The sequence below is a fragment of the Mytilus californianus genome, unplaced genomic scaffold, assembly GCF_021869535.1.
Source record: "Mytilus californianus isolate M0D057914Y unplaced genomic scaffold, xbMytCali1.0.p SCAF_9, whole genome shotgun sequence".
Lineage (NCBI taxonomy): Eukaryota > Metazoa > Mollusca > Bivalvia > Mytilida > Mytilidae > Mytilus > Mytilus californianus.
This window is the reverse complement of record NW_026262745.1, coordinates 10,933,864-10,960,820: the sequence shown is the minus strand read 5'-3', so window position 1 is coordinate 10,960,820 and position 26,957 is coordinate 10,933,864. Positions and strand designations below refer to the sequence as shown.

Below are 26,957 nucleotides of genomic sequence, written 5' to 3'. Positions count from 1 at the left end.
TCCAATGTGACAATGCGAGGAAGTATGACCCTAAATGTATATGCAATAAAACGTTCTGATTGGGACCGTCAATGACCAAACTTGTGATAGTATGCAGAAGTATCTTTGTTTCACAGGTCCATCAATTATTGTTTTAAAAGATAATGTTATTAAACATATTATTGTATGTTATTTGTTTAATGGTTTTACTAATAAATACTTCATTCATTTGCCTTTTAATCTTTTTATCTAATTAGACGTTATATTTAAATATTCATACAAATTATCTGCTGACGTTGGCTGTACTATTAAATTGGTATGGCATGACCATAATTTGTCACTTTTAAGCAAGTAAGCATTTATGACAAAGAGAAGCAATTCATTTCATTGTGCATTTTCCTTTTTATGATCGATGATTTGCTTGCTGCTTTTTTCAAAGTCATAACTGCTGGGCTAGTTTCTGAGCCCATGTTTGAGGTAGCGTTTTCATGAGAGTAAACCTACGAAAGACCGGTAGGGACATTCTATTAAAAAAACAAATTCCATTTTTTCATTTCTTACTTCCAACTTGACATTTCTTATGATCAGTTCCAAGTTGACATACTCAGTTGCAACTTGAAAGTGAGAAGGGGGTGGGGGCACTTCAATACTTGATTGATATGTGGTGCCGCTGGGATTCTCTTACTCAACCCTTTTCATATAATTTAGATGTTAAAAATGCATACTTTTTCATATATTGAGTAGGTAGAGATGTAACCTTTTCCTATATTGGTTGGGTTTCGTGTGTGGTGTGTTGGAAAAATGGAATACCAAAGTGTCAAAAGAGGGGAAATATGTGGATAAAAACACAACCATAACACCAAGAAAGTTACAGTGCTTTGTATATAACAAGTAATGAAAACTTTATTGACCTTATCACATATTTCTTATAGTTTCCCCCACCTATTCACATATTTTCAAGCTGGAAAATGTAACCTATTCCAGCGGCACATCCTATCACCTTGTTTATAGGAAGTGGCTACCCGAGGAAATGTGAAGATTGCAGTGAAAAATGTCAAGTTAGAACTGAGAAATATCAAGTTTGAACTGGGAAATGTCAAATTAGAACTGAGAATTACTCAGTTATTATTTTGGAATAACAACGTTTGTTGCACTATAATGTGACCCACTTTAGCTTTGCAGTTTCAAAGTCGATCATATGGTTTGTTATACGCTCAGATTGCTTGCATATAAAGGTTTACACTAGATAGAGAGATGATTTGGCATAACTTTTCCATAAGGTTTTGTGTAATACATGTTCGATATATACATGTATATCATTTGGTCTTTTTTATTTCATTATAGTTTATACTAGTAGTTGATTATTGTTGCATACCAGCTTGATCCTCACATTGCAACAAGGAAATACTGATTTCATCGTTCAGCTAACAGTAAGGTAATCAAGTCTCCTACTAATTTGAATTTTCAAGAGATTTAGCTGTAAAATGTAGGGAAAATGCAGGGTTTTTTTTATCCATTACTGCATTGACATCTACAAACCAGTAAAAGTCTGAAATAGGCACTTTTTGTACTCGATTGTACTTATTTTTACTCGGCCATTCTGAATTGGTCCGAATGTTACTCGATATTACTTAACTCTAGTCCGAAGCATACTAAACGTTTTACATTTGTCATTTAGGGGCCTTTTATAGCTGACTATGCGGTATGGGTTTTATTCATTGTGGAAGGTTGCACGGTGACCTATAGTTGTTACCTTCTGTGTCATTTGGTCTCTAGTTAAAGAGGTTGTTTCATTGGCAATCATACCACATCTTCTAATTTATAACAGTCTGAACTTGTACTCGACCGATATCTTGACCATACTGGAAAGTCTGAACTCTTACTCGACCAGGCTGAAACATTTTTAAACTGTAGTTGACCAGTGATTAATTGTTCTAGACCTGTTTTCAATGTCTTAACATTACCATAGAAATTTAAGGCCTGAACCATACTCGACTAAAGTTTGAACCATAGTCGACCAAAGTCTGAACCTTATCTAACAAATTAACCTCTACTTTATTAATCTTGAATGTATTTTTAAAGCTATAATTTATCCAACAATAAACCACTTATTTTTCGTCATATTTCTAGCAAATTGAAACATATGTTGTAAAAATGAGACTATAAATCGAAAAAAATAATAGAGATAGATTAAGAATAGGTCGAGAATTGTAAAAACTTAGTCGAGTATGGTTTAGACTTGCTCTAGGATGGTTCAGACTTGGTCGAGTATAATTCAGACTTGGTCGAGTATGATTCAGACTTGGGTCGAGCAATTATGATTCAGCCACTTTCAAATGGTTAAGTACTGGTGGAGTACACGTTGAGTACAAGTTCCGATTGTTTAGTAAGGTTAAGACTAGAGTAAGGTAATATCGGGTAAAATTCAGACCAATTTGGAATGGTCGAGTAAAAATCAGCACAGTCTAGTACAAATACTATCAATTTCAGGACTTTGCTGGTTTACTGGTTATGATTTGATAGACATACTTTAAATTTCGGATCAGAAACTCACCATACCAATTTGGTTTAATATTAATGCAAACACTTCCAATTGATAAACTGCCATAAAAAAGCTAATTTAGACTCAGTACGGAACCTTTTTAAATCGAATGTCATTTCAAAGCTGTCTTATGAGGTACCGACTATTACACTGGCAATGTAAAAGTAGCAAAAATAAAGGCAACCGAAGTAAAAATGATCAAACAGAAATTCAAACTCCAAAATGTATTTAAGACAACTATCAAGGTTTTACTCGTATCAAATTTTCGGTAAGGTCAATTGAATTATTTTAAGATAGAGCAAATATAGACGTATGATGAAATGTTGGGAGACGATTCCTTTTCATAACGACACTTTTTACATTAACTTTCATAATCTGCTGCTTTTACCTATTCATTTTGCTCAAATTTTAACCGGACCAAGAGTTATACTGGATTTTTTTTCTCGCAAAATTAAAAGGACTGCCTTTTTATATCAAATTTCATCTTAGCCCAAACCTCCCCTCGCCTCTAACCCCATAACAATCAAATGATTGCTGCCTAAGTAAGCGGGAGTATAACAAAATAAAACATGACTTATAAAAAATTAACGGACAAATATCCAAGTTAGAAATGGAAATTCAAGTATAGTGTGCTCATAGCATATAAAATGAATTTGGATTCGAAAAATGAGCAAGCCATGTAAGTACGTTAAAACTATAAGATTATTCGATAATGACATCTTTAAATAAAGAATTTCCATGTAACATCCAACAGTGAAAACATCAAAAAGTTTATCATCATTCAATCTACAGAATGTAAGAAATTAACAAAATAAGTTGAAACAAGACCGACTAGATCTATAAGACTTTAGTTTAAATACATGATTATTTTATTAGTTGTTATTGGCTTTGAACTAGCTGTCAGTAACTGCGAGTACTCTCAGATCTGAACTTACTGTCTTTTTTGTTGTAAGGATGCATAAATACAATGTCACGTCTGGTCTGTGTTTTTGGTGCTTGTTTTTCTGCTTTGTATCGATCTGATGAGTTAAGCCCTTTTTCAACTGATTTTTACACCACTGTCCAAGGTTAGGGGAGGGTTTAACCCTGACACATTCTGTTTATGCCTGTCCCAAGTCAGGAACCTGTAATTCAGTGGTTGTGTTTTCGTTTCTGTATATCATATTAGTTTGTTTTTCGTTTATGTTTTGTACAGTTTTTTCTTGTGTTGTGATGTCGTACCACTCTCCCAGGTTAGGGAAAGGATTAGGCGCCCGACAAAATGTTTAACCCCGCAACATTCTGTATGTGCCGGCCCCAAGTCAGGATCCTGTCATTCAGTGGTTGTCATTTGTTGTTGACACAACTTGTATATCATATTTGTATTTCGTTCATTGTTTTTCTTTTTTTTACATAAATCAGGCCGTTAGTTTTCTCGTTTGAATTGTTTTATATTTGTCATTTCGGGGCCTTTTAAAGCTGACTATACAGCATAGATTTTGTTCATTGTTAAGGGCCGTACGGTGTACCTATAGTTTGTAACTTCTATGTCATTTGGTCTCTGGTGGAGAGTTGTTTCATTGGCAATTATACCTCATCTTGTTATTTTTATATAGACCATGGTTAAAAGAAAAATGACAAAAGTGAAACAAACACCAGTCAACATAACACTACCTAGAAAATAAAAGATTGAGCAAGAAGACTGGGGATGAACTCGGATACCATGAAGAAAAATTCTGTCTTTATATTGTACCATACGCCAAAACGTTTAAATAATGGTTTAAGATTCCAATAGAAACAACTATATACCATAGACATAAATCATAGAAAGATAAATTATTGAAAATAATCTTTACGGGATGTGGAGTAGGATCTGCTTACCCCTCCGAAGCACCTGAAATCACACCCGGTGTATGGATGGATTCGTGTTTTACTCAGTCTTAAGTTTTTTATTTGGTGTTTTGTGTACTGTTGTTTGTCTTTTCTTCGTTTTTTGTTTTTTGCCATGACATTTTCAGTTTGTGTTCGACTTCGAGTTTGAATGTCCCTTTTGGTATCTTTCCCTCTCCTTAACCAATGTATACTTCTTCACCTAAATCATTATTACTTTGTACAATTCCAAGTAGTATATCCTTAACCTGAATTAAAATTATTTTTGTTTGTGCATGCGGATTATCTAACATTAACTTTAAGCAACATATACAATCATGGTATATCACAAGTCGAAATGACAGAATTAATTTAAGTGAGAAACAATTCATAGCTTTTGTTCATAATAAAGATACCATTCGTATTTCTGTTTTTACTGTTATTAATATACCGAGGGACTTTTCATTTCTCTCCTCGTCTTGATGATACTTTCATCTTAGCTGCTTATTCAATATACATGATATAGATTGTTACCCATTTTAATCGGATATTTTCTAATATGAGAAACATCATCAGCAAATTAGGGTTGTACGGCTGTGATGTCATGTATTCTAAAAGGGGGACTATAGAAGTACCAATCATGCTAGATATGGTTAAAATATCCAAACGGATTGCAACTTTACTGTTTAACATGTGCGTAGCTGTGTGACATATGTTTTTGTTATTTCTCTATTCCCACAGCAAAACATTGAGCATACATATTGGATAGTTTGCAACATCAAAATCTCCTATGCAGTCTCGTTAGAATGGAAGGCATTCTAATTACACTGATCTTACAGTTCACTATTTCATTTTTAATTACACACACGATAATAAACACACACGATAGATGCTCTAAAGAGCCTGTGTCGCTCACCTAGGTCTATGTGCATATTCAACAAGGGACTTTCTCCAACATTGTAGACAAGAAAAGAATTCATGACAAAAAATTCTTTTTTGTTGATCTTGTATTGCTGATCATTTTGTCTGTTTAGTTTCTGTCTATCTTATTTAAGTTTTGCTCAAAACACTAAAGATGGTACAAATCATCATCAGAGGGCAATAGCTCTAATTAGAAGTAGACTGACGATTTCACCATGCATACTTATTCGTAGATCTTGTCTTGCTGATCATTAATGCAACTTATAGTTTTTGGTAGAGCTTAACATTTTGAACATTTTGGCTTGTCAGATTTTCTCAATTTATAACGGTTTTCAAACTAATAGACGCAACTTGAATTTTTTCCTATGTTCTATTTTCAGCTGAATGTAAAGGAAGGGGTATGGCGATGTTGCCGATCGGAAGAGTTTAGATGATTAAATTCGAGTTCGATCCCAGGTTAGGAAGGAAGAAAGAAGTTAAGATCTACTCATACATTGTCAAGGCGAATTTAAACTGATCCGAAAAGTTCCACTGCATTTATCTTCATTTTCACTAAAAAAGGAAATTTGATAAACAACTTATAATCAAATCACTTTAGCATGTAATCAATACTCAGGAAAGATTTAATGGTGCATAATTCGAAATAATGAATTAAATATAGAATGTGGATTTGAAAAGAACAATGCAAAATCAGATATATAGATATATTTATTTTTTAATCAACGAATTAAACTGTCCGCATCATCATCGCAGCATATTTCAGAGAATATTCGGAACCCTTCCATTCTTGCAACTGTATAAGACTCTCTCCAGTCAGACCTTCCTTATTGTTTGTATATCATAATGTAAAGCAGACAGATTCACATGCTTGAAACCACCAACCGCCGCCAACTCTATGACTGAATAATGCACAGTTGTCTTTATATACATCATTGTCTTGGTCAGGTGTTCTGAATTTCTTTCCGTTGTGTTCAGCAGCTCCAAAAGTATCGCCTAGAAAATAAAATTGAACGAAGTTTGTTTTGATTGAATCTAAAGTTTACGAAGTATCTTTTTGTTATACATTGTATTTAAAATGCGTCTAGACATGCAACGTTTTGAAGTATAACATACAGTGTTTATACTTTTCTTTTGTTGAACACCGTAGATCGTTTTTCCTGGTCTTATTATGCTGTTAAGTTGCTTTCGCATTGATACACAACCCGATATATATATATAGACAATGAAATTGGTAACATTATTTCGAAAACAAAGGAATCTTTAAACGTGTACATAAGCCATAAGCGTCTATTGACAGAAGAAAAATAAATAAATTAAAATTAAAAATAAATAAAAATTAGAATGAACAAATTAAAAAACAAAACGCACAAAACAAGACAGATCAGAATTAGACGTACATCTGACCTGGGAACAGTATATCTAACATATATATGTTCCTGATCTGACTTAAAACTTAATACTATGAAATTGACTATATAAAAATAATAAATAAAATCAGTCCTTCATCAATTTTCACTCAAAATTTGAAGGAAAGCATAATATTGTTATCGTTATTACCGGCATTTCCAGAATATCCACCAATTGTCAGTTTATATTTCGATCCAGCATCTCCCACCTTGAATGTTGATTTTTTGGCATACCTCTTTTTACCTTTAAAATTTCCTGTGTCTACTCTCATTTCAGTATTTCGAATTGAAGTCAGTATATGGAGATATTTGTTTCCTATAAAACGTGGGAAAAACAAATCATTTCCTGTGATTAATTATTTACTATAATATGTCAAGACTATAGGTTTATAGATACCCATCCTTACCAAAAGAGTTTTTGGTTGGGTTCGTGTTGCTCAGTCTTTATTTTTCTATGTTGTGTTTTGTGTACTATTGTTTGTCTGTTGGTCTTTTTCTTTTTTAGCCATGGCGTTGTCAGTTTATTTTCGACTTATGAGTTTGAATGTCCCTCTGTAATCTTCGCCTCTCTCTTCATATTAAAATTATGGAAATGACAAGATAATCGTTTTAGGAGTAATACCGTATAGCGTTTATTTTCGCGGGGTGTAAATTTTCGCTTATTTTCGCGGATAGAACAAAATCGCCAAAATAAATTCCGCCAATTTAAAAGTGCACATGCAAAGGTATTGATAAAAGTTTTGAATCCGCCAAAATAATAACCGCCAAAATATTTCGTATGCCTAATTAAATGAAAATCGGGAAATTTTACACCCGCGAAAATAACCCGCTATACGGTACCACCATTGATTTTTCCCTATTAATTTTTGTTAGATTTACACTTTTCAAAAAATTGTGCAAAATTTATCTTTGTTTTAAATAAAGAAATACTTGGCATGAGTAAAATTTTATCCTGTTGAGTATTACAGTAAAAAGTTCAAATTTTCACACCTGTTTACAAGCTTTAGTAACCATGTCACCTGAAGTTTCCGAAATATTTTTTAGAAGCAGCAAATAAAACAATGGTGCTTTTAAACACCCAAGATATATGTTTTGACTCAATTTATTTTTGCAATGAAATGCAGGGTTAATTTCCTACAACTGTCAAAATCAAAGGAATATTTTTTTGATTTGGTGGTATTACAACTAGATAACTGAAAAGCAACGAATTAATGTTAAAATTTTTAAAGTAACATTGCAAATACAATCTAGTGTACCTCCAAGAAGATGTGGCAGTTTACTTCAAGATTTATTCAAATCAAATTATGCATAGAGCTAAAGTAAAGGGTAGGATGTAAAGTGGCTGTTCATTAGACAAACATGTCATTTAATACCAGAAATAACGATTATACCAAATCAATAATTATCTTTCAATAATAAAAAAAAAAAAACATTGAAACAAACAAACGGGGAAAGATGTCACAATTAGGAAGAATAAGACTGGAACTCGACTACAAAAAAGACGAAAACATCTGTGTCCTTCTGTGACACAGATACTCCAAACGACCACACAAATCACGATGCCATCTGTTAAACTTTCAAACAGATGACGTCAAATTACCAATTGGGATTATTGCTTGAATTGTTTTCTTGTAAGCCATGTATCGAGGAAGTCATGACAGGAAGAATTGGTTTTCATAGTTGTTTTTAACGGCTTTTATAAGGTCGTCAACAGTGAATCCAAAAGATCACATAAAACAGGTATTGACGAAATGAAACTTCTCGTGAATCATTGTCAAACTTACTTGGAACAATTGTGCGTCCCCTTATGCTCCCTATTGCAAACGGACACACTTCCATACAAGGAATACATGTACTTCATATATATAGTTTTAGAATCGTGTAGTGTGATTATGAAAATTATCAATAAGGCAATTCACATACTGATGTCATTAACAATGTAAACAGAATGCTTTAATCTTCAATCATCTAAGGCAAAAGTTTTATATTCGTGTGTACAGTAAAGTTTACCAAAACCATTCCATAAACTTTCAAGTTAATTTAAGAGAAGACAAGGACAAAGATTCCTGAAATGCACAACGAGTAAAATGAACTTCATAAACGTTATATACTGTTACCTATATTGCATATACCAGATTATGTGAAAACAGTGAATGGAACAGCTAGATAAGATAAAGTGTGATGCAGAGCTCCAGATAAGAATTCACAAATTGGGGTTTTTACCCACCATTTTGTTTATGTAATTGGGTGATAAAGTTTTTTAATTGCATTATCAATTCCAATTCACCCCTCAAGCAAATATCAAATTGGGTTTTTCACCACCAAGCTCCTTAATGTATTGGGTTTTTTCATCAACACAATATTGAATATTTAGGCATGTTATAATCACATTATATCAACCCCAGATGTGTTTCCATCTTAAATGTGTTTCTTTCTTTGTAGAATATGTGCTAGCTGTTTTATTTGGTTTATTCACTGACGAGCAATTGTACATTTAATTTGTGTACCGTTTTAAACGTTCTGTCAGTTTTGTATTTTCTCAAAACTTATGTAAACTGCAGCTGGTGTCACTAGTTGGACAGGAACTAATTGCCTTTCTAGATCCCATATGATCACCCTACAGTTTAATTATAGTTGGGGTAGGTGTGACTAAGTGTTTAGATTTTTGTGTAATATATGTGAAATTTAGGTGCTGTAAGAAAGTTTTGCCAGTCCTTTCACCTATTTGCCAGATCTACTTTTTAATAAAAATAAAAAGTAGTTTCCAGATTTAAGATATACCCCCCAAAACCTTGAGGTTTATAGGGTGGTTTATAATGACGGAGACCACATTCAACTTAAATTTACAAATAATTCTGCAACATCAAGTAAATAAATGACAATGTTATACTGCACTTGCCAATAAGACAACTATCTTAAGCATCTAGAACAATTAGACCAAAAACAAAGAAAGTGTCAAGCTGCATTGACGTAAAAAACGGATATGTGTATTCACTCATCAACTAAAATGAAAAAAATAATATATGAACTGTTTTCGTTTAATTCAATTTACATAAATCTGAGTTAAGTTGTCCCTTATCAGAACTTGTGGTTTCCGATGCTTTCAAACTACATATCATGTCATAATTGATTTGGCCTTTCACTTTTTCCAACTGATTTTTTTTTTGACGGAACCCCGTGTTTATCGCTCTAGCAATGTTCTCGTTATGGTACGCAAACACGCCCGTGCGTTCAATTGCCGCTTCCTAAAATCACTAGCTGAGTCTTGTTATCATCATAACTTTCCCTCAGCTATCAAAAAGAAGCCGAAAACATGCTTCTATTCAATATTTTTACCGGACATTTACTTTCGTTTTAATTCATTGTATGTTATGATAATGCCCGAGCAATTCGAAAAAATATGACAGCTAATTGGATAAACGCCGAGAAGATCGAAATGTTTTCATAAACACGTGTACCTTTTGAGCAACGGAAAATTCCAACAGGGACCCATTACAGCTACTTGATGCAGGGCTCTATTTTTAGAACGAAAGGACATTTCCAATTATAAATATTATAAAAATAGATTTACGCGACGACTGTAATCAAGTAAGGGTAAATAACGCAAACAATAGCGAATAAAAGCGTTAAGAACCCATGTTTTTGGCATATAATTGGGTTTTCCTTTGAATTAATTGGGTTATTGAACCCTGCAATTGGCAATTGCATTGGGTTTTTAATTATTTTTATTGCGTGATCACGCAAATACGCAGCTTATCTGGAGCTCTGAGTGATGTATATGGTGAATTGGTATGTGTTAAACCTTTTCATGAATGGAACGAAAGAAAATGAAAAGATGGCTCAAAGTTTATGTCAAACTATTTAAACAACAATAACAAAAAATGAAGAAAAGAAAGTATAGTGCTTAACTTACCTAACCAAAATTCCCGATTTAAATCTCCAAAACCATTTTCATATTCTATCCATTTTTTTTTATTAAAATTCTTAGAACCATCGATTCTTCTGATAAGAACATTGATATGTTAAATATATATATCAGATTGCTGTGTATCCGGAAACACAGTAGATTTGAACATGTCAATCAATATATATTTTGTTTAATTTTATGTATAAATCCAAGAAATAATATATGAATGAGAGTTTGTTGAAAGAATTCCTAAACATTTTTATAGTCCTATTTCGATGTCTAAACGATGGACCCTTTTAGATGTTCCTGTTTGTTTATATATATATATATATATATTTACTGATGGTGGGTTTTTATATAACTTATTTATCATGGCATCTATGGTACTATCTCATTTTCCAGGGATGATCTCAAGATTGCTTGGGCGAGGATTGGTGGCCAACAATTGATTTTTACACATTTTGCTAATTTTTGACCACCATGTCGCTTATTGTTCTGTTGGTCCCTCCTCTTCCTCTTTTTTGAAATCATAGATCCGTTACTGGTGTAAAAATTTCATGCTAAGGCTTTCTTGAAATTTGCGTCTCCAAGTGAAAGTGCAGAAATATATCATGTTTGATATCTTTAAAAAAGACGGGAGGAAGGAAGATACCAAAGGTATATGCAACTATAAATAAGTTAAATTCTCAGATAACTTACTGTCCAGGGCCCATCGTCGATCGTCACATCACAGTAAACCTTGAATCCCCTTCCGGCACTGGGATATATTCTATACACCCAACTGGTGTCATGTTTAGGGTCTAAGTCTGAACAGTCCATTGGTTTACGCACTGTTTAGTAAATTAAACAAAAAGATATATATACATCATGTGAATAAATTAAAGAAAATGTAGGAAACACGTCAAAAGATACATATGTCTATGTCAATAATTGAAAAAAATGTCGATCATAAAAATAAGAAGTTTTATATTGTGGTTGAAAGATCATTATTTGCGTTGAATAAAAACTCATTCTTTTTGTATTGACTAGATGGCGTAAATTGAACGCAAAAAGACAACGTAAACGTGTTATATGAGTTTTTCTTTTAATATTGTGTCCTCATCTGAAGAATCAACTGTCCTGAATTTCCGAACTCTTTCAGCAGTCGCTCCATAAAAACAAACACCTGTAAAATATGAGAAAATTTATGTGGAGTTGCACATCGGTTACCAAGTGAATAACTTGATTATAGCATAACTAAATATGTTTTCCTATATATTATACAGTTATGAACACTTACGATCTTGCATCCTGTCGATACTTATTTTGCTCTTTTAATACATTAAACCCATTGAACGTGTATTGATTGATATTTTAGTCTGGGAAGCATGATTTATGTATTAGCTGTAATTCGCTTTGATCTAGCTTTCGGTAACTGCTAGTACTCTCATATTCGGTACGCTGTATCTTATATCTTTTTCTCAGTTCTTTTTATGTTTTATGTCGATTTGATGAATAAGCCTTTTTTAACAAATCTTTACAGTGTGTTCTTATGTTGTGCTGTTACGCCGCTGTCCCGGGCTAGGGTAGGGTGAGGCTCTCGCAAACATGCTTCATCCCACCATATTCTGTATATGGTTGCCTCATGTCAGGAATGTGTTATTCAGTGGTTGATGTCGCTAGCTTTTTATCATATTTGTTTTTCGCTATTTATTTTGTACATAAATCAGGCCTTGATAATAAACACTTGGTAAAGTTTCCGTCCACACAAAATGTTCTGCTGGAATCTATTTCATCAAATATGTTATGAGTAAAGCAAAAACATAAAACGTTGAAGAACATCTAAAATGTTACAAATGTTTTGTTTAATGATTGATGAATACGCACACTCATTCATTAGAACAAGTCACGCACTATGTTGTCAAAATGAGCATATAACATTACATTTTATTTCCAGTCAGAGGTCTGTTGCAAAAGGTAACTTCATTTTGTCTGATAATTTCTCACATCAAATGTGAATGCTTACCCGAATCATATGATGACCTGACTATGTGTTTGTTTAAAATAGTACCCGATGCAACCAACACACTTAAGTTAGTAAGAATAATCCAAACAGAAATATTTCTTGCCATTTTATCACACAAAACGTAGAAACGTATATCTGGCACCATTTTATACTTTCAGAATAAATAGATATGCTTGCGTGATACGACTAATGCAACAGTCGGTAACAACGAGGTATTTGGATGAAAACGATATTTTCTGATGTTCTGGAACACGGACGTCATCATGAGTTGGTTGATCGTTACGGAATATCTGTTTCACAGATGACAACGGATATGTTACAATTCTCGAAACCACAATCCCGTCCTCTTTTTCTCGAATGGGACCTACCGAATTATACTTATCACCGGGTTTGTACTTACATGAGCAACACGACGGGTGGAGCAGAATCTACTTATCTTTCCGAAACACCAAATATCACCTTTTTTTTTGGTGCATGGGGTTCATGTTGCTCAGTCCTTAGTTTGCTATGTTGTGTTTTGTATATTGCTGTTTTTTTTTTGTCTTTTCTTTTTGCATGGTATTGTAAGTTCGTTTTCGACTGATGAGTTGGATTATCCCTTTGGTATCTTTCGCCTCTCAATTTATTGTTAATAATTACTGCAACAATGAAAAGTTAAACAGAAGTCTCTTTTTAAATATAAATAAAAGAAGCTGTTAGGAATACGCCAATAAGACAGCAACGCAACGACCAAAATAACCATACGCGATTTAAAGAGAAACATTCAGTCTTCAACCTACATCGTACGTTAATGGTTTGAAATCTTGAAATAAACATAGACTGTGCGGTATCTACACTGATAGAGGAGCGTAGATATGAAATTATCGGCTCTGTTAATAGTCATCAACAACAAACAGCTGTCTATACAAAACGTCTATCTCTAAATTGACTTTTAAAAAATACTATTTCAAATATTAGGCTTTGAGCGCTCCTGATGAAGGTAAATCCAGGATGCATGCAATTTATAACGTGTTGTTTTCATTTTTTACAGCACTTGGTTGATACCTCTGCTGGTGGACTATCAGTCTCCCGAGGGTATTATCAGCTCAGTAATCAGTACGTCGGTACTGACATGATTTAGAACTAACTTTTCTAAAATTGTTCGTTTATAAATTAAGAAATTTATCAAAAAAAAGGTTTCAACTTCCTCAGGCAAAGTTAACCTTAGATGGATTTGGCTATTTTTTCGGTCCTTTTTGGTTATATAGCTCTTCAACTGTTTCGGTTCTTATACATTCTTGGCTTTCAAATATTAGGCTTCAAACGTTCCGGATGATGGTAAATCCAGAAAAGTGCTTCTGACGCATTAAATTTATAACGTATTTTTTTCATTTGTTTTGTATTGTACAATAATTTTAGCCCATTTTTTCACAATTTGTTCCTCTCCTTATTGAGGAACACATTTATGTCCCCAGATGATGCTTTAATAAATAACTTATGTTATAGATATGATTTATTCCTACTAAGTTGGATTATGTCTTTTATAAAATTTCAAAATTTTAATACATTTCGGTAGATTTGACGTAAAATGAGTTTAATTTAGAATTTATTACAATGTTTCACATCTATAAGATCTTAATCCTTGATATTATTTTGAAAATATTTTTTTGTTTTCATAAATATACAGTTTGCTAAATAATTGAACCACAATTATATCAAAATTATACCTTAGTTTTGTAAAAGAACATTTACCAAAGGTCAGGTATTAAATTATTCTTATAATAAGACAGTGTAAATTGTATGTATCCAGATTCAAATTCTATGGGCCATAAAATATATGAAGGACAAAGAAGCACCCGTTCAATCTGTGTACTAAAACATGTTGTGCTCATTAAAATGATTCATCTTGAAACGGATCAGAAACACTGAATGAAACATAAAGTTTGTTGACTGGTTGTTTTCTTCTTTTTCTGTCGCTAAGCTGCTTTCTCATTGACGTGGGACAACCTCTAGTTAATCTATTTGAGAATATTATATTCGCTCAATTGCGTAAATAGTGTCACTAGGTTTTCCCGTTGGTCAATTTCTTTTTCCTCCCAAACAAAAATCATTTTAAAGCATTGTCGAATCGTTTATTAATAATCGATATAGTGTTATAAATAAACACTCGATTGTAACAAACATTTCTTGTAATTTAAAAAAAAAAATACTGTTCTAGGAATACGGGATTCATCTTAAATCAGTTTTTGTGGATACGTCATGACTAGTTAAAGGACAAAAAGTAAAATCAGCATTTTTTATTACTTTAAAATCTTTTTCTTCAATACAACAGTTTTCTTTTCCGGACCATCGTTTGAAGTAAAAGTTAGACGTAAAACTATGCTTAAAATATGTGCGCAGCTAAAGACAATTGTGAAATACCCAATTTGAATCAATTATTTTTATTAAAAATTGTAAAAAAAAAACCTTTTGGTGACATGTGACGCCAATTTACCATAAAATTTCATTAGACAAATCAATTCACACCTTTCTTAATAAGTCAATTGTGTCACATGTGCCTCTATTAAATGGGAATGACAAATATTTCCCAAACGCAATTTTCAAATGTACCAAAATTAATACTGTTTCAAAATAACAACATTAACGGTAGTTCGGTGGTACTTTATACCACAATGATAGGTGATGTCACCGAACAATTAAGATTATGATACAATTCGAAATAATACATGAATGTGAATTTGAAAAGAACAAAGCAAAATCAGATATTTTTTTTTATTTTTTTCAACAACGAATTAAACTCTCCGCATCATCATCACAGCATATTTCAGGGAATATCTGGAACCCTTCCAACTTTCCCATTGTATAAGATTCTCTCCAGTCAGACCTTCCTTATTTTTTGCATATGATAATGTAAAGCAGGAAGCATCACATTCATTGAACCACCAACCGCCACCAATTCGTTTATGAATTAAAGCACAGTTTGTTCTATATTTATCATTGTCTTGATCAGGTGTCGTGAACTTCATTCCGTTGTGAGTATGTGCAAAAGAATCGCCTGGAATATAAAATTGACCCAATTTTTATTCGAAGGAAGTTTTTAAGTTTTAGTAATAAGTATTTGTTTTATTTGAAATTTTGTTTAGACATTCAACTTTTTTGAGTAAAACATATCACCCTCATGCAAAGAAAGCTCTGATTCCTTTTCCAAATTTGGGTATACCTTAGGTTCATTTTGGTTGATCAGCTTTCCAAAGTTTGTTTAAGATTTTGCATTATCAAATAATTTGGTCTCGAGATTCACTAAAGAAACATTAATTGCCGAAATGCGCACAAGCTGGTGAAGTAAAATTGGTAATGTTTATGTTGTTAATACAGTATATATTCTGAACACCGTAGATCTGATCATATTATGTCGTGGTTGTTGAGTTGCAGTCTCAATGATGCATACCCTAATATATATAAACCATAACATGAAATTGGAGAAAAAAAATTTCAAACACAAAAGATTTTTTTTAACGTTTTCGGAAGCGTCGAAATACGAAAATTTGGAAAAATTACGATAAACAAATTAAAAGAAAACATGTATGACACAAAACAAGACAGATCAGAATTAGACGTACATCTGACTTAAAAAGCTTAATACATTGACTGTATTAAAAGAAAGCATACGTTTTACGTCATAACTTCTTCATGAATGTTTACTCCCAATTTGAAGGAAATCTAGTTCATTTGTATATTGTTAACGTCATTACCAGCATTTCCAGAATATCCACCAACTGTCAGTTTATATTTCGACCCAGTATCTCCAATCTTGAATGTTGAGTATTTGGCATACCTCTTTTCACCTTTAAAATTCTGTATGTCCACTCTCATTTCGGTATTTTTAGCTGAAGTCAGTATATGAAGATATTTGTTTCCTATAAAACGAGGGGGAAACATTTTTTTATTATTATTTATATTCTATATATCTTTGATGTGTCAAAGTAAAGACATTTTAGAACGGTCAAACAAATCACAGAAGGTATCGGTTTAACTCTCAAAGGGATGACGTAATCTTTACCATAAGAGGGCAACCACTGGATATTCTGAGGGGGGATTTTTTGCAGATTGACTACTCATTTTTGTCTGTTGTTATGTAAAATAGAAAAACAAAGGATATGGGGTATCCATCCATGATACAAAATCAGTACATGCACAGCATTCTTTTTCCCAGCGAAAAATAATTTTCACTTTTGTACACATTTGTTTCTGGCATTTTGTGTTGCAGAATATTCATTTCATACTGTCTTATGCTTGGTTATTTCTTTTCAGCTCTTACCAGACCAGGATATTTATTTTTAAAATCCTCCTGTCCCCTTGGAAATCAAATGGCCGTCCCCTTAGTGATTTTTGATTGAATATTTTTCTTGTAATCCCTCAAGGGGTCCGTAGGTGGCCTGTTGCAAGGCAAAAATTCTATTTGTATCCAATATACCCTCATTTTCCTGTGGCAGTCTAAAGGAATAAGTTCAGCACGGGTCATACTTGGCTCCGATTATTAAGTTCAATGTTTCAAGATAAAACATGTTTAAGTTGATTTAAAGACATGTGAAAATATTAAATTAAACTACTTTTGTCAACGTTTTATTTTAAAGCGTTGTTTTTTACTTCCCAGATAGGTCAAAAGTAGAGATTTTTGCGAAATTTCTCCGACCTTCATCCCGGATTGCTTCTATTAAAGGACTTACTTATTGTCTTTAGTATTAATTTGTTCTCGTCCTGCACATGCATGAACAATTTGTCAATGGACGTTACGTAAACAACAACCAACAATCATGTTATCCCTCAAAGAAAACATGGCAGGAAGAATTGTTTTTGTTTATAGTGATTAAGATTATTACACAATGTTGACTGCTGTACCCTTATTTTTGACATTTTTACCTACTATGTCTGTTTGTTTTGTTCACACATTGTTGTTAATATAATGGAATTTTATGCGACTGTCATACAAGTGAGAGGTTTAACTAGCTATAAAACTAGGTTTAATCCACCATTTTCTACATAAGGAAATGCCTGCACCAAGTCAGGAATATGACAGTTGTTTTCCATTCGTTGGATGTGTTTGAGCTTTTGATTTTGCCATTTGATAAGGGACTTCCCGATTTGAATTTTCCTTGGAGTTCGTTATTTTGTTATTTTACTTTTTTTTCATAATTTTTTTTATAAACGATGAACCCGAAATATCACACAATACAGGTATGGACAAATGAATCTTCTCATTAATTATCGTAAAGCTAACTGGAAACAATTTGCTTCCCTTCAGGCTCCAACTTTTAACTGGACACGCAAATACTAAGAAAACTACCAATTATGCAATTAATGTAGATGGGGGTCTAAATTAGAATCCATAGAATGTTTTAATAATTTGTCAAAATGTAGTTTATATCATGCTTTTTAGCTCACCGGGGCCCGAAGGGCCCCATGTGAGCTTATGCCATCACTTGGCGTCCGTCGTCTGTCGTCGTCGTCGTCTGTTGTCATCTGTCGTCGTCTGTCGTCGTCTTCTCCTCTGAAACTACTGGGCCAAATACCTTCAAACTTTAACTAAATGTTCCTTAGGGTATCTTGTTTATAAATTGTATCAGAAGTTTCGATCCATCGACAAACATGGCCGCCATGGCTAAAAATAGAACATAGGGGTCAAATGCAGTTTTTGGCTTATATCTCAAAAACTAAATCTTTTAGAGCAAATCTGACATGAGGTAAAATTGTTCAATTGGTCAAGATCTATCAGCTCTGAAATTTTCAGACGAATCTATCAAACCATTGTTGGGTTGCTGCCACCGAATTGGTAGTTTTAACAAAATTTTGCAGTTTTTTGTTATTAGTTTGAATATTACTATAGATATATATAAACTGTAAGCAGCAATAATGTTTAGCAAAGTAAGATCTACAAAAAAGTTAATATGACCATAATTGTCAATTGACCCCTTAAGGAGTTATTGCCCTTTAAAGACAATTTTACACAATTTGTTCATCAAGTTTGCTAACATTTAAAAATCTTCTCCTCTGGAACTACTGGGCCAATTACCTTCAAACTTTAACTAAATGTTTCTTAGGGTATCTTGTTTCTAAATTATATCCGAAGTTTGTATCCCTCGACAAACATGGCCGCCATGGCTAAAAATAGAACATAAGGGTCAAATGCAGTTTTTGGCTTATATCTCAAAAACTAAATCTTTTAGAGCAAATGTGACGGGATAAAATTGTTTAATTGGTCAAGATCTATCTGCCCTGAAATTTTCAGACGAATCGAACAACCCATTGTTGGGTTGCTGCCACCGAATTGGTAGTTTTAACAAAATTTTGCAGTTTTTTGTTATTATTTTGAATATTATTATAGATATATATAAACTGTAAGCAGCAATAATGTTCAGCAAAATAAGATCTACAAAAAAGTTAATATGATCATAATTGTCAATTGACCCCTTATTGCCCTTTAAAGACTATTTTACACAAGTTGTTCATCAAGTTTGCTAACATTTAAAAATCTTCTCCTCTGAAATACAGGTGAGCGATTCAGGCTCTTGAGAGCCTCTTGTTTCATAAATATAATAATAAGTATGGGTCACTTGACTTTTTTCACGCCACAGGTTGTGCAAAATTGTCAGATTTTGTATAAATAATGCATGGAAACCCTAATTTTGTGTGATAAAAAATAAAAACTAAACCAGAGAATTCTAAGATAAAATATGAGAAGATAGCTTTAATAATATGCTTTCAGCTACGAAAAAGAAAAATGGGGTCACCGGACTCGTTTTCTTGCTACATAACGAAATAGGTAAATTCATAACACATTCTATTATAAAAGTTACGTTCCTGAGTTATCTCCCCTTATGTGGTTAAGTTGAACACAATTGAATCAAACAAAATTATTCTGTTTTTTTTGTTGTTAAATACAGCCGTAAAATATAAAACACTTAATTTTCTATATTAACATGAAAAGTCTTACACATGAATTGCATACTACTATCGAAATTTGCACATTTCATCAAAGATCTAGACCGATTGTTATCTACTATTTCAAAATCAAAGATAAAGGAAGACACCCAGCTTCCTTAAGATAGGAATATGTCGTCATTAATAATGTAAAACAAAAGAACGTGTTCTTTAATGTTTTAGGGTTACAATTTTATCTCATTAAATAATGTGACTATAGTTCTTAACTTCTACGTCACTTGGTCTCTGGTTGAGAGTCATTGGCAATAATACTACATCTTCTTTTTTGGTATTATATTCAAAATCTAATTAATTTTCTCGAAATGTCAAAAAGAAACACATTGTGCTTGAATAATTGAATTTTTCGAACTTCCTTATTTTTTACAATTTCCCTAACATGGGTTTTCAAAACCTAGAAACACATAAGAAATAATACTGTTCTGCTATTGTATGACACAATGTACATGTGATATCTAGCTGTTCCATTCACTTTGTTTCTCAAAATCCGTTATTATGAAAATAAGTATTATGATCACATCGTTAGAGACAAACATAAGGTGTTATGGGTAAAAAATAAAGGCAACAGTAGTATACTGTGGTTCAATAGTCATCTATTCTACTTGTATTCATGATGTTAGGCTACCGGTCTGTTAAGAACCTGTTTTGTTTTATTCTCGATGTTCATTGTAATGGCGTGTTTAAAATAGTGATCCAAAAACTGTTCCCTTTATTTTTCAAACTAGTTTAGGATAAACGCACAAACATTCGTGAAATACACAATGTGTAAAATGGAACTTGCAGAAGTTATATACATGTTCTGGACTATATGAGTAATTGGACCATACGTGTATGGTCCGGGTAATAAATACGATGAACGTTAAACAGTTATTGTGTAAAGTATAACCTTTCGAGGTGTCATAAATAAAGAGTTTCTAAAAATGTAATTTTTACTTAGATAATAATTTGGTAATCATTGTTACGTGATTAATGATATAAATTTTAGTCACAAGTAAAAATTATAGTCGAAGCATTTTTGCATGGTCATTTTTAATTTGTCTTTACGAAACACAATATGTCGAATCCGAAAATAACTAAATGAATTGTTAATTAAGAAGTCAACTGTTTACGCATTAGCAATTGGAGCATTGAACCCTCCTTTTTCTTTATTTTTGGTGTTTCAATTTGTTTTTTGTAAATTAAAATCTCTTTAACATTTCAAATTATTTTTAGTTATTTCAAAATTTGTTCATGCTACTGTTTATACGATTTAGAATTACAGTGATTTATACGTGCTGTCCCTCTATTCTTGTGTAGAAACCACTGTTATTGTAAGATCGAGGGAATAAAAGTACTAACACGTCAGTTAAGTTAAAAAAAGTGGAAATTAGAAGAAATCAAAGACAATCTAATCTAAACGCCGGGAAACTGAAAAAAGTCCATGCCCAAAACACCAGTGGTTTACGTACGATCGAAACTGTCGACATGATAAAAGAGCTTAAAATTGACTCAAGATAGCGAAGGCAAGACAACATATATACCAAGATTTAGACAATTTGTAACAAAGATAACTGATTGCAGTTCAGAGAACGAGCTGTGTCTGCTAAGGAAGTTTGAATTTTTTTTTCGAAAATACCTATATGGTCTAAATACTCATATGGTCCGGCCCGTTAATAACCAAACGAGTATATACGTATATGGTTCGACCATAAGCGTATGAGCGGACCATATAAGTATACCCATATAGTCATGACCATATGCGTACGGTCCAAATACTCATATGGTCGTGAACATACCTATAGTGAATATAACAGATTCTGAGAAAAAAATCAATGGAACTGCGAGATAAGATAAAGTGTAATACGGCAAATTGATCTGTATTAAACCGTATAATAAATGCATAGTACTAAATGAAAAGAAACAAAAGCTCGAAGTTTATGTTAAACCCTTAAAAACAAAAACAATTAAGAAAAAAGAAAATAAAGTGATTGACTTACCTAACCAAAATTCTCGATTTAAATCTCCAAAACCATGTTCATATTCTATCCATTTTTTATTAAAACTCTGAGTACCATCCATTCGTCTGATAAGAACCTAGAAGTGTTAAAGATATATCAGATAAATGTTTGTCCGGAAAAAACATGAAATGTGTATTTGTCAATAAATATTTTGTTTAATTCTATGTGTAACACGTACAAGTTCCAAAAAATAATATGTGAATAAGAGTTTATTGTAAGAATGCTTAAACATTTTGATCTTTAAACGATGGACCTTTTTAATTTTTTCCTGTTTTTACATATATTATAGTGGTGGGGGTTTTATATAACTTATTGATCATGGCATCAGTGCTTTCTAATTTGGTAATTTTATGGGATGGATCTCGGGATGGCTAGGGCGAGGTGTTGTGGCAAAAAATATTTTTACACAATTTTCTGATTTTTGACCACACATGCCTGTTATTTATCGGTTAGTCGTTCCTCCTCTTGATTTATGAAAATCATGATCCGTTACTGCTGTTATAGTTTCATGCTAAGGCTTACTTGCGAGTTTTGTATGCAAGTGAAAGTGTGGTAATTCATCACGTTTAATATCTTAAAAACAAGACGGAAGGAAGGAAGATACCAAAATGAATATGCAACTTAGACGAGTAAGAACATTCAATATATAGACCGAAAAGATAGAAATTTAAAATTACAATATCAATTCAATGACAAAGTTGTGGGGAAATCAGTTTAAAACCTTCTGTGCATACAAATAAATTAATAATAAATCAGTCGTATTAAATCAAAATCGTTATTTTTCATCTAATTTTAAAAGTATGAATAAAGTTAAATCCGCAGATAACTTACTGTCCAGCGCCCACCGTCGGTTTTCATGTCACAATAAACCTTGAATCTTTTTCCGGTAGTGGGATATATTCTATACACCCCACTGATGTCATGCTTAGGGTCCAAGTCTGAACAGTCCTTTGGTTTACGTACTGTTAAGTAAACAAAGGAGAAAGATATTTATACAGCATGTGAATGAATTAAAGAAAATGTAGGAAATACGTCAAAAGAGACTTATGTCTATGTTAATTAAAGAAAAATCGATCATAAAGATATATTGTTGTAGAAAGAGCATGATTTGATTTTAATAAGAATGTTTTATTGTCTTGACTACTGGTGTAAGTTGAATGCAAAAAGTAAAATGTAAACGTAATTTATGAATTCAAATTTTGATATTGTGTACTAACCTGAAGGTTCAACTGTTCTGAATTTCCCAGTCGCTAAGATATTGAGAACTCTTTCAGCAGTTACTCCATAAAAACAAACACCTGGAAGATATGTAGAAATTTAAGTTGAGTTGTACATCTGTTACCAAGTGAATAACTTGATTATAGCATAACTAAATATGTTTTCCTATACATTATACAGTTATGAACACTTACGATCCTACATCCTGTCGATACTTAGGTTGGTCTTAACACTAAACCCATTGAATCTGTACTGATATATCCTGCTGAACTGACTTTAAACAGAGCTAATACTAACAATGAACACTGCCCTTTCTTAGATCTTGATATCTATATATTTAACGGGCAGGTTAATACCAACATTAACGATAAAACAGATGATTTGTCATTTCCTATTGTTAATTATTCATTTTAAGATGGTGACGTTCCTTTGTCACCATCTTTTGGTGTTTATATATCTCAACTTGTTCGACTCGCTCGTGTATGTAACAACGTATTTGATTTAAACGAAAGAAATCTCTGTATTACTGAAAAATTATTATACCAGGGTTTTCGATATCACAAACTTGTCAAAACATTTACTAAATTTTATCATCGGTACTGTTGTCAGGTCATAAAAGATGGCATTTTTTAAAAATTAATATTGATTCACTCAAAGGGTTTTTGCATCGGAAATAAACACAATTATTATAAAACCAGTTGTTGGCATGATACGCGTTATGTTCTTCTCGTGTATTTTATGATGGTATAATACTAAAGCCCTAACGGGATGGATTGTGCTAGATTTTCATATGATGCACTTGAGTGATGCAGATACACTATGGAACACCTTCAAAATCAATCTTCTCAAATCTATAGAGTCAAATGTACCTCACAAAATGCTCACATACAAGCATAGACTACCTTGGATAAACAACAACCTAAGGAAACTCATTAACAAGAAAAATAAGTGTTATTTATAAAAGCAGAAATGGAAACCCTTCGAAATACAAGAAACTAAAACAAACAGTCCAAAACGAGCAAAGGAAGGCATACTGGAACTACATAGAACAAATACAACAATCAATGAACCGGACCAACATCAGTCCACAAACACAAAACCAAAAAAGCTATTTCAGTTCATCAAAAGCACTAGAAATGATAATACAGGAATTGCGCCTCTGAAAAAAGAAGGCATACTTGTAACAGACACTACTGAAAAAGCAGACATTCTAAATCAACAATTTCAGTCAGTATTTCCTAACGAACTACCAACTAATTTTCCTGATAAGGGTCCAAGCCCATACACAAAGATGCCAGAAATAAAAATCACAACACCAGGTATTCTACAAATTTAAAGATAAATTTTTGCTCATATATAATTTTAATCATATACTCCGCGCATGTAACAGTTCGTAATCTTCCATATAAATGAAGCTGTAACTGTATACCAGAAGAAGAAGAAGAAGAAGATGAAGACATAATCTTTCAATTAGTTTAATTGAGGTCTGGAGCTAGCATGTCAGTAACAGTAATTGGGCTGTTTTCTGCTCTTTGGTCGGGTTGTTGTCTCTTTGACACATTCCCCGTTTTCATTCTCAAATTTATGATTGATATTTTAATCTGGTATCGGTACGCTGTACTTTATTTCTTTTTCTTGGTACTTTTTATAACCTTTTGTCAATTTGAGGAGTCAAGCCCTATTCAACTAATTTTTACAGTGAGTTCTCATGTTATGCTGATAAGCCGCTGTCTTTGATAGAGAAGGGTAAGGCGCTCGCAAACATGTTTAACCCACCGTATTCTGTATATGCCTGCCCCATGTCAGGGGCCTGTTGGTATCAAACGATCATATTTGTTTTTCGTTAATTGTTTTTTTTTTCTTTATAAATTAGACCGTGATAAAAACACTTGGTATAAAGTCCGTCCACACATAATTTTCTGCTGGAATTTATTTCATCGAATATGTTGTGACCAAAAGTTTGCACAGCCAAAAGTATAAAACCTTGAAGAACACTGTAAACATGAAAATACATTTGTTGTATCGGTGATGCAATATTCACAATCATTCCTTAGAACAAATCGCGCAATAAGTTTCTAAAATGAACAAATAACATAACGTTTAAATTCCAATCATAGTTCTGTTGAATAAGATAACTTAAGTTTTTCTGATAATTTCTCTCATCAAAATTGAAAACTTACCCGAATCAGATGATGACTTGACCATGTGTTTGTTTGAAATTGTATCCGATGCATCCAACACACTTAAGGTAGTTAGAATAATCGAAACAGAAAGATGTATGGCCATTTTGTCCTATCAAATCAAAAGTAGAAACGTTAATCTGGAACTATTATATACTTTCAAAAAAAATAGATATGCTTGCGTGATACGACTTATGCAACAGGTGGTAACAAGGAATTATTGATAAACAAACGATATTTTCAGAAGTTCTTGGAATTTGACGATCGGCATTACAAGTTGCTTGATCGTTATGAAATATCTGTTTTGTATAAAAGTGACACCTAACATCCACGTATTCCAACATCAATCCGAATTCCGATAGCAAAAAATCTTATTCGGAAGATTCCGTATATATACTATTAGTATTTTATTGTAATTATATTACAAAATATTGATCATATGATGGTAGTATTACTAGACTTGCAATTGCTTTACATCAATCCGACACTAATTTAGTGTTTCGGCGGTTTTTGTATTATATGCTAATGATAAATGTATAACATTTATGAATGGGTTTAAGCATTGTAGGCCCTCCATCATCAGGGATTTACCTATCAATTTATTTTAATTTTGTCGTTGTAAGTAGATCTGCTATATTTTTATGCTTTTTATAAGATATTATTGGTTTGCTTGAAAATATTTCGTTGCAAACCGCATCCTGTTTTAGTAGATCCCAATGTTTACTAATGCATTGTTTTAATTTATGAATGCATGGATTGAATTTCGTTGCCAATACTAAAGGAATTTCCTTTGTGTGTTTTTTGGCCTTTTTTCTGATTAAGTTAGATCTATTACATGATAATGCCTCATTTATGTACTTTTCGATTTCAATCTCCTTGTATCCTCTATTTATTAAGTTCAATCTGAACTGTAACAAAATATATTGTAAATCAACATCATTATTTGTTGTTCTAATGGATCTGATAACTTCGCCCTTGATAAATAAAGGCAACAGTAGTATACCGCTGTTCGAAACTCATAAATCGATAGGGATAAAAACAAATCCGGGTTACAAACTAAACCTGAGGGAAACGCATCAAATATAAGAGGAGAACAACGACACAAGAAAAACACAACATTAAAATGTAACACACACAGAAACGAACTATAATATAACAATGGCCATTTTCCTGACTTGGTACAGGACATTTTAAGAAAAAAATGTTGGGTTGAACCTGGTTTTGTGGCACGCCAAACCTCCCGCTTTTATTGCAACGTCAAACACAACACCAAAATGACAACATCACATGACCGGACCACAATACAAATAAATGGGAGAACATATAGGACAAAGAAACACACGAACAATAGCTAACAAAAGGTACTAGGCTTTAAATTCAATACGCCAGACGTGCGTCTCGTCCACACAAGACCAACCAGTGACGCTCAGATGAAAAAAGTTTGAAAGCCAAAACAAGTACAAAGCTGAAGAGCACCGAGGACCAAAACTTCCAAAAAGATGCGCCTAACACGGCCAGGGTTTTCTGCCTGGGACAAGAACATCCTTATTATTTAGAATAAATGACTATATAATAGATATACATGATAAAACCGAAGTGCGGACTAACTACAGAATAAAAACGGATACATTACATAAAACAACTTAATCCAACACATAAAAATACACAGCCGAGTTAGCCAAAGCCTCAACGCACAAAGTGACGTCACATTTGAAATTCTAAAAAAACACACAAAGTGATGTCACATTTGAATTTGTAAAATATTTCCCAAAAATAAGATAGGATTAGGATTGATTCAAGATTAGATTTTTAATACTGACATTACATTTATTAATAACAATGAAAATTACAATACTTATTAATATCAAATTGTGGTAGTAATTAGATAATTAATTGTATTATCTAGCTATGTCGGTGTTTCTTCTGAATCAAACTGTAAACCACATATATCGTATAAATTTCGTTGAACCAAACTAAAA

At 32.7% G+C, this 26,957-nt stretch overlaps 2 protein-coding genes across 2 annotated transcripts in view; both read right to left on the bottom strand.

Annotated features, from left to right (window-relative positions):
* Window positions 1-6,128: 6,128 nt before the first annotated feature.
* Window positions 6,129-26,957, bottom strand: part of LOC127715782 (fibrinogen-like protein A) — a 63,926-nt gene continuing 43,097 nt past the window's right edge. Inside the window, exons 4-5 of the mRNA XM_052221927.1 lie at window positions 6,848-6,905; window positions 6,129-6,283 (exon numbers count right to left, since the gene is read on the bottom strand). Coding sequence (XP_052077887.1) covers window positions 6,129-6,283; window positions 6,848-6,905 — 213 coding nt within the window. The remainder of the gene's footprint in view (window positions 6,284-6,847; window positions 6,906-26,957) is intronic.
* LOC127714458 (fibrinogen-like protein 1) lies at window positions 15,339-25,103 on the bottom strand. Its single transcript, XM_052220518.1, has 6 exons — window positions 24,979-25,103; window positions 22,798-22,878; window positions 22,412-22,542; window positions 21,560-21,656; window positions 16,340-16,504; window positions 15,339-15,642 (listed from the first exon to the last, which is right to left on the bottom strand). Exons 1-6 carry the CDS (start codon window positions 25,082-25,084, stop codon window positions 15,380-15,382), a joined length of 843 nt encoding a protein of 280 aa, XP_052076478.1. The 5' UTR covers window positions 25,085-25,103; the 3' UTR covers window positions 15,339-15,379.

Excerpts from the sequence above, each read along its gene's own strand:
- LOC127714458 (XM_052220518.1), bottom strand. The coding sequence starts at position 25,084 with ATGGCCATACATCTTTCTGTTTCGATTATTCTAACTACCTTAAGTGTG. Across the intron at positions 22,543-22,797 it reads CAGAACAGTTGAACCTTCAG|TACGTAAACCAAAGGACTGT; the intron begins GTTAGTACACAA and ends TTTACTTAACAG. Across the intron at positions 21,657-22,411 it reads CCGACGGTGGGCGCTGGACA|GTTCTTATCAGACGAATGGA; the intron begins GTAAGTTATCTG and ends TAACACTTCTAG.